Here is an 11402-nt window from a genome sequence, read left to right as displayed (position 1 = left end):
GAAAGCTAATATTTAATTTCCTTAAATAACTCTAGGTTAACCAAAAAGAACAATCAAAACACAAAGTCGAAAAAGAAGAAAACACAAACTCAAAAAACTAATTCAAAAAACTAGATCTAATGCCTCTTGTGTTTGGAATTCATACAAAAGAAATACAACTAGTATGATGCAAAAATTAATTAATAATTATACCTTCCTTTGTAAACTTTAATGACCTCTTGATCTTTTACCGTATTCCTCTTCTAACCTCGGACGTTGTGTGGGCAACGATCTTCCGAGATGAGAACCAACAAGCACCTTCTTCTTCCTTCTAGGTTTCGGCCACTAAGAGTCCTTCTTGATGGATAGGTTCGGCCACCACCAATGAACCAAGGGATTCTAGAGACTAGGCTTCCTTTCTCTCCTTCTTCTCCTTGCTTGATCCGGCCACCAAGAGAACTCCACCAATGAAGAAGTTTCAGCCACAATAAGGAGAGGAGAGAAAAAGAGGGGCTGGCCACACCACCAAGGAAGAGAGGGAGGAAGAAAAAGAATAGAGTCGTTACACATGAAGACACCTCTACCCCCTCTTTTATAATCCTTGGTCTTGGCAAATAAGGAAATTTAAATAAAAAACTTCCTTAATTATTTTGCCATGAAAAGGAAAATTTATTTAATTAAAAATAATTTCCTCTTCTCACATTACATGGTCGGCCACATCTATAAGCTATATACAAGGAGAGTTTTAAGAATTAAAACTTCCTAATTTATCTCCGAAAATTTATAAAAAAATTCTCCAATAATTTTTCCCTTCATGGAGGATTATAAAAAGGAAATTTTATAAATTAAAATCTTTCTTTTAAACATGTGGATGATTTCCAAAAAGGAAAGTTATCTCTAAAAATTAAAATCTCCTTTTAATCTACAAATAAGGAAAGATATCAAATCTTTTCTTAATCTTTTGTAGAAACTAATAAAAGATAATATTTAATTTTTAAACTCTCTTTTAAATCATGAACATGGTTAAAAAAGGAAAGTTTTCTCAAAATTAAAATCTACCTTTCAATCTACAAATAAGGAAAGATTTCAAATCTTTTCTTAATCTTTTGTAGAAAGCTATAAAAGGAAAGATTTAAATTTTAAACTCTCTTTTAAAACCATGAAATCCACATAAGAAAAATTTTAAAAATAAAATTACTTTTTATTTTAATATCGGCCACCTAAGCTTGGGTTCAAGCTAGGGTCGGCCACCTCATGAACCCATGAACCATGCCTTTGGCCGGTCCTAGCTTGGACTCCAAGCTAGCTTGGCCGGCCCCTATAGGATGGGTAAGAAGGTGGATATAGGTGGGTATAGTACTCTATAATTAAGAGGCTACGATAGGGACCGAGAGGAGGAATTGGTTTTGGTCTCCCGATGAAATTAAGCATCCCGTGTTCGCCCCGAACACATAACTTAATTTCATCAATAATAATTCATTCCACTAAAGAACTATTATTGAACTACCGCACCAATCCCAAATTACATTTGGGCTCCTTCTTATTATGAGTGTGTTAGTCTCTCTATGTTTAAGATAATGAATGTCCACTAATTAAATGAGTCACTGACAACTCACTTAATTAATATCTTAGTCCAAGAGTAGTACCATTCAACCTTATCGTCATGTCGGACTAAATCCACCTGCAGGGTTTAACATGAGAATCCTTATGAGCTCCTCTTGGGGTCATTCTCAACCTAGATTACTAGGACACAGTTTCCTTCTATAATCAACAACACACACTATAAGTAATATCATTTCCCAACTTATCGGGCTTATTGATTTATCGAGCTAAATCTCACCCATTGATAAGTCAAAGAAATAAATACTAAATATATGTGTTTGTTATTATATTCGGATTAAGAGCACACACTTCTATAATAACTAAGGTCTAGTTCTTTTATAAAGTCAGTACAAAAAGAACTTACCTAAAATGGTCTACTCAATACACTCAGAGTGTACTAGTGTAATTTATTAGTCAAGATAAACTAATACCTAATTACACTATGACTATTCCAATGATTTGTTCCTTTCCATCTTAGTCATGAGCAACTATTTATAATTTATAAAGAACTGATAACATGATCTTCTGTGTGTGACACCACACACCATGTTATCTACAATATAAATTAATTGAACAACTACACTTAACAAATAAATGTAGGTATTTGACCATTGTGATTCTTTATTTCTAAATAAATGTTTATACAAAAAGCTAAGTTTTTAGTATACACTCTAACAATCTCCCACTTATACTAAAAGACTATGCTGCCATAAATGCTGCCATACATCTTATTCCCAACCCTTCAACATGCCCATCAAAAGCTCTTGCCTTAAGGACCTTAGTGAAAGGATCTACAGATCATCACCTGATGCAATCTAGGCGGCAACAACTTCTCCTCGTATATACAATGTCTCGTATTGGGTGGTACTTGCGTTCTATTATGTTTACTTGTCTTATGGACTTATGTTTTATTCGAGTTTGCTACTGCACCACTATTATTACAATAAATTGTAATAATTTTTAGATAAATCAGAAATCATATATAAGTCCATCATGAAGTTTCTAAGCCATACAGCTTCTATGGTTGCCTTAGAGGCTGCCACATACTCAGCTTTTATGGTGGAGTCTGAAAAACATCTATGCTTAACACTCCTCCATTATTATGGCTTTACCTCCTGAAGTAAATACAAAACCCCGAGGTTGACTTACTACTGTCCCGATCTGATTAGAAGTCAAAATCCTTGTTACCCACCGAGATCAAATCATCTGCCTAGTAAACTAGCATATAATCTCTAGTCCCTCTAAGGTACTTTAATATATGCTTTACGACAGTCTAGTGTCCCGGTCCTGGGTTACTTCAATATCTACTAACTATGCCCTAGGCAAAACAGATATCCAGTCTCATGCATAGCATACATTAGGCTTCCGATAGCCAAAGCATAAGGAACTACCTTCATTTTCTCTATCTCCTTTGATGTCTTCGGAGACATCTCTTTAGATAAAGCTACTCCATGCTGAAAAGGTAAGAAACCTTTCTTGGAGTTTTGCATGCTTAAATGAGCAAGGATTGTTTCGATATATGAAGCTTAGATAAGTAAAATATTCTTTTCTTGCGATCCCTTATTACTTTGATCCCAAGAATATATGCATTCTCCCAAGTCCTTCATATCAAATTGTTTGGGCAACCATACCCTTACTTCTGACAACACTTTGATATTGTTTTCAACTACCAAAAATATTATCTACGTATAGTACAAGAAATACCACCACGTTTTCATCACACTTCTTGTATACACAAGACTCATTCGGTTATTAAATAAATCCATAGGTCTGGATTACTCTATTAAACCGGATGTTCCAAGACCTTGAAGCTTTACTTCAGTGCATAGACTGATTGAGGTTAAACACAAGATGCTCTTTGCTCTTTGCAATGAACCCTTCTGGTTGCTATATATGGATGTTTTCTTCAAGACTTCCATTAAAGAAAGCTATCTTGACATCCACTTGCTAAATCTCATAGTAATAGATAAAAGAATCCGGATAGTCTTAAGCATGGCTACCGGTGAAAAAGTTTCCTTTTTCAACAAGCCTTTCTTTGAAAGTTTATACCTTCTTGTCTATCCCTCTTTTCCTATTGTAGACTTATCTTTACCTAATGGCTTTTACACCATTTGGTGATTTTATAAGCTCTCAAACTCTATTAGAATACATATATTCTAATTTTATTGCTCTTTATAAATATGCTGCATCTTAATCTTGGAGTGCTTCGTCATATGTCCGGGGATTAGATTCATGTCCACCAAGGATCAAGTTTAAAGACTCTCCCAAAACATGAATCTTTTAGGTTGCCTAACAACCCTCCCTCTACGAAGAGGCACTTTATGTAAGCAGTTTCTTATGATATTTTATCTTGTACAGTTGGTACTAGATTAGATGTGTCCATTAATTTTCTTAAGAACAATTTTTACTCATGGGCTTGTGGTTCATAGTATAGTCCTTTTCTAAAATCAGACATTGGTGCCAACAATGACCTTCTGATTTTAAGGACTATAAATCTCTTTTCATTTTTCTAGGATAACTCACAAACAAGTGAACTCATGTTCAACTTATCAGTGTCTCTCATTGTTAGGATGTATACTAAAAGCCTAGCTTTTGGTATAAACATTTATCTAGAAATAAGAATCACATTGGTTAAATGTCTACATTTATGATAAATGTAGTTGTTCAATTAATTTATATTGTAGATAACATGGTGTGTGGTGTCACACACAGAGGATCATGTTATCAGTACCTTATAAATTATAAACAGTAGCTCACGACCAAGATGGAAAGGAACAAACCATTGGAAGGTCGCAGTGTAATTAGGTATTAGTTTATCTTAATTATATAATTACACTAGTACACTTAGAGTGTATTGAGTTGGACCATTAGAGATCGTTTCTTTTATACTGACTTTATAAAAGAACAAAGACCTCAATTATTATGGAAGTGTGTGCTCTTAATCCTAATATAATAACAAGCACATATATTTGATATTTATTTCTTTAATTTATCAATGGGTGAGATTTAGTTCGATAAATCAATAAGCCCGATAAGTTGAGAAATGATATCACTTATAGTGTGTGTTATTGATTATAGAAGGAAACTGTGTCCTAGTAATTTAGGTTGAGAATGTCCCCAAGAGGAGCTCATAAGGATTGTCATGTTAAACCCTGTAGGTGGACTTAGTCCGACATGACGATAAGGATTGAGTGGTACTACTCTTGGACTAAGATATTAATTAAATGGGTTGTTAGTAACCTACTTAATTAGTGGACATTCGACATCTTAAACACAGGGAGACTAACACACTCATAATAAGAAGGAGCCCAAAATGTAATTTGGGATTGGGGCGGAAGTTCAATAATAGTTCTCTAGTGAAATGAATTATTATTGATAAAATTAAGTTGTGTGTTCGGGGCGAACACGGGATGCTTAATTTTATCGGGAGACCAAAACCAATTCCTCCTCTCGGTCCCTATTATAGCCTCTTGTATAGAGAGATTTATACCCACCACATACCCACCTTCTTATTCATTCAATGGGGCCGTCCAAGCTAGCTTGGAACCCAAGCTAGGGCCGGCCAAGACCAAATGGATGAGCCAAGATTGGTGGTCGGCCAATGCTTGGGTCCCAAGCTTAGGTGGTCGGCCACTAGAATATTAAAAAGGATTTTTATTAAAATTATTTCTTATGTAGATATCATGGTTTTAAAAGAGAGTTTAAAAATTAAAAATATCCTTTTATAGCTTTCTACAAAAGATTAAGAGAAGAGATTAATCTCTTTCCTTATTTGTAGATTAAAAGGATGGTCTTAATTTTTGGTAAAAACTTTCCTTATTTGTAAATCATCCACATGTTTAAAAGAGAGTTTAAAATTTGAAATCTTTCCTTATTTGTTGATTAAAAGGTGGATTTTAAATTTTAAGAAAACTTTCCTTTTTAACCATGTTCATGATTTAAAAGAGAGTTTAAAAAATTAAATATTCTCTTTTATAAGTTTCTACAAAAGATTAAGATAAGATTTGATATCTTTCCTTATTTGTAGATTAAAAGAGATTTTAATTTTTAGAGATAACTTTCTTTTTATCCACATGTTTAAAAGAAAGATTTTAATTTATTAAATTTCCTTTTTATAAACCAATCATGAAGGCATAAAAATTATTGGAGAAATTTTTATAAATTTCCGGAAAAAATTAGGAAGTTTTATTTTTTATTTTAATTAAAACTTTCCTTGATTTGGGGAGAAGAGTGGCCGGCCAAATAAATTGGAGAAGAGAAAATTATTTTTAATTAAATAAATTTTCTTTTTCAATGGAAAAAGAATTAAGGAAGTTTTTATTTAATTTTCCTTATTTGCCAAGACCAAGGATTATAAAAGAGAGGGTAGAGGAGGCTTCATGGTGAACAACCTCTATTATTTTCTCCCTCTTTTCTTCCTTGATGTGGCCGGCCTCTTCCTCTTCTTCTCTTCTCTCCATCCTTTGTGGCCGAACCTCACATCTTCTTTGGAGATCAAGTGGTGGCCGGATTCTAGCTTGGAGAAGAAGGAGAGAAAGCTTATATCCCTTGGAGATTGGTTGGTGGAAAAAGATCTTCATCTTTTGGAAGCATTGTGCTTGGCCGAAACTTGAAGAAAGGAGAAGAAGGTGCTTTGGTAGTTTCTCATCTCGGAAGATCGTTGTCCACACAACGTCCGAGGTTAGAAGAGGAATACGGTAGAAGACCTAGAGGTTTTTGCTTGCAAAAGAAAAGGTATACTATTATTTAATTTCCGCATCATACTAGTTTTACTTCTTTGTAAAAATACCAAATATAAGAGGCATGCGATTCTAGTACTTCGAATTTGTTTTCGATGTTGTGTTCTTTTGTTTTTTTTTCCTAGTGATTTGATTGTTCTTTTCGGTTGACCTAAAGTTATTTAAGGAAATTAAATATTAGCTTTCCTTAAAAGGCTTTGTTCAAGCGGTGGTGGCTGTTTCCATATCCAAGAAGGCCATGTGCCTCGTCATGCAGTCCTGGAAGACAATTTTGGAAATTAATATTTAATGGGATTAATAACCTAGGTGATTTGGATCAAATGTGTTAAGTTCCGCAGGAGATCCAAGTCTAAACCTAAAAGAACAAATAGATTAAACTTTGGATCAAACGTGTTAAGTTCCGCAGGCGATCCAAGTTTAATTTAAAAGAACACATGGTAGTTAGGAAAAGGTTCAGACCTTTGTACAAAATTTTTGTACAGTGGAACCACTACAACAAAAACCCTCATAGACATCGATTTTCCACCGCTGTCTATTACATTTTCGACCGATGTCTATGAAGGCGATGTAAAAGGTCTGTCATTTTAGACATCAGGTTAAAACCGGTGCAGTATCACTTAACGACATCGAGTGTAAAATCATTGTAATATTATATGTTAATAACACTAGTTTTGGCAACGGTATACGACCGATGTAATATTAGTTAATGACACCAATTTTGCAGTGGTGGAAAACCGATGTAATATCAGTATTGTTTAACGACATAAATTCGATTTCCGAAACAATAAAAAACCGACAGTATCGAAGAAAATACACAAATATTCACAAATTACACAAATATTCTTCTTCCAATAGTATCCATAAAATACACAAATATTCTTTTTACAACATCAAAAGTTAATAGATATTGTACACATCAAGGTAATATCCGCAATTTGCATTCCATGCAAATGCATGCATCATCCAAAGTTTTCAAAAATCAAATACCTTTCCTACTCAAATGTAATCTAGCATGCATTCAGCCCACTCGAACCGCACTTCATCAATTTCAACTCTGGAGTACTTGAGATTTGTAAACCTGGAAGCATGAATAACTTTTGCAGTGAGAACTACCTCATCCTTCTCACCAGCCAACACTTTAACCAATGCATTTACTTCATCAACTTTTGGAGACACAAAAGCAAGCCCATGATCTCAGTATCAAGTTTAATTTGTCTCGTTGACAAGGTCGACAGCCGTGTGCACGAAGTTGAGACAACAAGCTTATCTACATACAAACATTAAATAATATCAGCTGCATTTTGAAGAAAAACAAGAATTAGAAAGAAAGAAAAGACATTACACCAATACGACCTTTTCCAACAATGGCCTCGAGACTCGCAAGTGTGTTGAGAGAGGATGTAAAATCATTTGCCCGAATGTTCCTTCCATCAACAACTCCAACAACAAGATATTTGCCAGCGGGGAAGCTACTAGATTACAAAGTGGAACAAACAATCATAAAGATGTACTTTTTATTATTTGTTGACCTAGAAAATATAGAAAGTATTGACATGCTAGGACCAAATGAGTAGATATATACCTCTATAGATCAATCTTAATGTTAAATTAGCACTAGCACAGTGAGAGCTATTAATTGACCCGACCCCCGGGAAATGTAGAAAGCTAGTAAGAAAATTGAATTTCCCCACAATCACCAAGATATCTCATTTCCAACACATGTTTACACAAAATAGAATGCAAAGAAATTACTAGTACACAAGCAAAATAATGACACAGTAAACACATTTGATGGATGAAAGTGTGAATCTGACACCTCAGATTTTTCTATCACTCCATTTTAATGATAAGATGCATGGTAAGAAATAGCTAGTTGATTCACTCAAAATCTACGAGAGTCACTTCATGGCTAGCAATTCCACTCGACCAAAACTAAGCAACAGTCAACTCCATTACAAAACCATCTTTAACAAGAAAAGTAAATGATTTAACTGAAGGAGATACTCCCCATTTCCTAGGCCTCTCCAAAGGACATATCTGTTGAGGAGTATATCACATAAAGTGCAAGTTCACAATTTCATAATATGTTAGCAAAGCATTGTACCGGAATTGTATCAAATCCTGAAGTTCGCATTGTTCCCTGAACCCATGTAGCTCCAAGAGGCACCTCAATGGAACTTCTTTTGATATAACCTATCATTTTAAGAGTAAAACAGAGAGACATATGAATCAAAAGAATTGACACTCATTTAGCAACTACTCATGAGCTAAAACTAATATAAACTAAACCTACATTCTAATAATAAAGAGAATGAAAACTGGTGAACAAGTTGTAAAGAAGAAATCTGTTGGGGGAAAATATGGTAACAACGAACTAATACTAGAAAATAGGTTAGAAGTGTTTGTCATATCACAAATTCCCAGGTGTAGTAGCCATGGAGGCTCAGAAGTACGAAGTGCTGTCATTTTGTGAAGTGTATGCTAGAAATGAAACACATTATGATATACTTAGATATGTGTATTCAACTTAAACAACATAGGATGAGAAAAAAATTAGAGTTTAGAATCTGACATCTAATTTTTTTGATCTCATAATAGATGATTCAAAGCATGGTCCCTTGTAAATTCACTAATATGCATCTTTTATATGGAAATGGCCTGTGTTAGATGTATGCTTGTGCGACACATAATACAGTCAAATCAATCTTAAACATGCACCTTTACTTGATTACGGAGTTACTAGGAATGTGACATTGGAATCAATCTTAAACATGCTCCTTTACTTGATTATGGAGTTACTAGGAATGTGACATTGAGAGTGGTTATTTCTTCATATGAGAAGAAAAAATCTCTAACAAAGTTGGTAAAACAATGAACATAATTTAGCCACATACCTGGGGCTTCACTTCAACTATATGTTGGCATCTTTTCACAACCATAGGCTCATTAGCAAGCACATTTTCTATGTGATCCAGGAGTTCTTTAGTCTGACAAGAGATAAAATCTGGATCAGCATATTGATGATGCCAAACTAAGTCAGTGTCTTTGAACTCAATGTAGGATCCATCTGTTGCCTTAGTGTCCAGTTGCATTACAGGTTCTGTATTTTTTTTCTAGTCAAAATCAGTAGTTAGGGTGAAAGACTCCCATGGAGAATCCTTATTCCACCTACGGGAGAAACACCACCATTAAAGGGTATTAGTATCAAACAATGTTGAATAGCATTGACATAATCATAAATGCCACCTTAGGATTTGGCATCTATTTTTTAACTCATAAAAATATCCCCAACCACATCATCTGATATGATTAAACTAAAAATGGCTTCCAAATTAAATCAAATGCCAAAACAACATTTCAGCATAAAATCACAAATTCAAATATAGGTACTACTAAGGATTCAGCATCTATTTATGAATTATAAGATCCAACATATCTACAACCAAATCATCTAATTTGATCAAACTTTGGATGTCTTAAAAATTATATGGAGTGCCAGAACATCACCAGAGTAAATTTGCTCATAATAATAATCACATATCAACACAATCCATTGAATACAATCTAGATCTTCATGAAACACTTCTATCAGCAATAACCATTTATGATAGAGTTAATGCAATCCAACAAAATTAGGTATTGGAAAAGTAACATGCAATAATACATATAAGTTTCAGCAAATACACAATCAATATGATCGATTCATCCGTAAGTCAGAACAATTCGCATATAAATAACATACTAGCATGCAATTAGTATTAGACTAATTATTGTTAACTTGTTATCTCTAAATGAAGTGAGAACTAGCAAAATTAACTAGTATATAACAATGTAATAAGGATGCTAAAGGAAATCACCTTGATGGACCATATATATTTCTGTATGTCATATTCATCGGTTGACTTTGTTTAAGGGATATGATTTATAGAGTTAACACTAAGTTTTCTCCATTAGTTCTAACTACAGTTGGGTTAACCAGTCATGCCATATCGCACTCAATTCCATCAGATGCTATTGCTACCAAACTTAATTGTGGAAATTCTGGAGAAATTTCAGTTGTTCTATGAATATTCCAAGGAGCTAAAGTGGATGTAGTCTTGAAGCAACATCTCAAAGTCATAGATAAGTTCTTGTGCATATGGGTTTCCATGGCTATATTTATCTATTTTTTTTAGATGTAATACATGGTATTCATGTTACTTCTTGAATAATTCATGTTTTAATACCATGTGTTCAATCATCAGAGAAGAAAAAAAAACTATTGTCTCCATTCGCCCAAAGAAATAAAACCTTATTTACAATTAAGATATAAATTGGTCTACATTTCCATGCACTCTAAAATATATTCATATAGCAAATTAGCAGTCAATTCTGCAGGCCCTCAATCATGATAATGCCAATAAACATAGTGGTTAAGATGATAAAGATGATCAACCCCACTTACCATTTTTCATCATCAACAACTTATTCTTACAAAAAATGCCCTAACTTTCAAAATAATAAATTTTGGAGTCACATGGTCCTCCTAAAATGATCTATCATTGGGAATGCATGTAATGGACACAACACCATAGAGATGATACAAACTCAAGCACAAAAAATTGTCCAAAGATAATAAAAAGTATGTCTTAAGATCATATGCAAAGAAATGAGACAAGAATGTCAGACCATGTTATTGCAGAAGATGATGAGGACGACTATAGCGACGACGTACAGTAGCTACGGCAGCAAATGGTGCGGGAGCAATCACGAGAACACGATTAGTGGAGCAATCGTGGGAGAGGAGTCGACGGGGAAAAGAGTCAGAGGAGAAGGGTCGGCAGAGAGAAGAGTCGACGGTGAAAAGGGCCGCAGAAGGAGCAGTCAGTGGGGAGAAGAGTCGCCTAGGAGAAGAGCCACAAAACGAGGAGTTTTAGGGAAGGAGTCATCGAGGAGCAGAAGAGGAGTCGGCAGGGAGCAGAAGAGGAGTAAGAAAAGAGTCGGCAGGGAGCGGGGAGGGGAGAGCAGAGAGAAGAGAGCAGAGTCGGGGATGAGAAAGAGGGAAAAAGCCAAGATAAGGGGAGAAATAGGGGAAATAAGGTG

General features: G+C 34.6%; 1 protein-coding gene across 1 annotated transcript; it reads right to left on the bottom strand.

Moving 5' to 3' along the window:
- Positions 1-8354: 8354 nt before the first annotated feature.
- Positions 8355-11194, bottom strand: LOC121968259 (probable alpha,alpha-trehalose-phosphate synthase [UDP-forming] 8). Its single transcript, XM_042518710.1, has 3 exons — positions 10989-11194; positions 9215-9488; positions 8355-8513 (listed from the first exon to the last, which is right to left on the bottom strand). Exons 2-3 carry the CDS (start codon positions 9410-9412, stop codon positions 8373-8375), a joined length of 339 nt encoding a protein of 112 aa, XP_042374644.1. The 5' UTR covers positions 9413-9488; positions 10989-11194; the 3' UTR covers positions 8355-8372.
- Positions 11195-11402: the final 208 nt, after the last annotated feature.

This window comes from Zingiber officinale, chromosome 3B, assembly GCF_018446385.1.
Source record: "Zingiber officinale cultivar Zhangliang chromosome 3B, Zo_v1.1, whole genome shotgun sequence".
NCBI lineage: Eukaryota > Viridiplantae > Streptophyta > Magnoliopsida > Zingiberales > Zingiberaceae > Zingiber > Zingiber officinale.
Note: the sequence above shows the minus strand (reverse complement) of the source record. Positions and strands in the feature narration are given on the sequence as shown.

Excerpts from the sequence above, each read along its gene's own strand:
- LOC121968259 (XM_042518710.1), bottom strand. The coding sequence starts at position 9,412 with ATGCAACTGGACACTAAGGCAACAGATGGATCCTACATTGAGTTCAAA. Across the intron at positions 8,514-9,214 it reads TAGTTGAAGTGAAGCCCCAG|GTTATATCAAAAGAAGTTCC; the intron begins GTATGTGGCTAA and ends TTAAAATGATAG.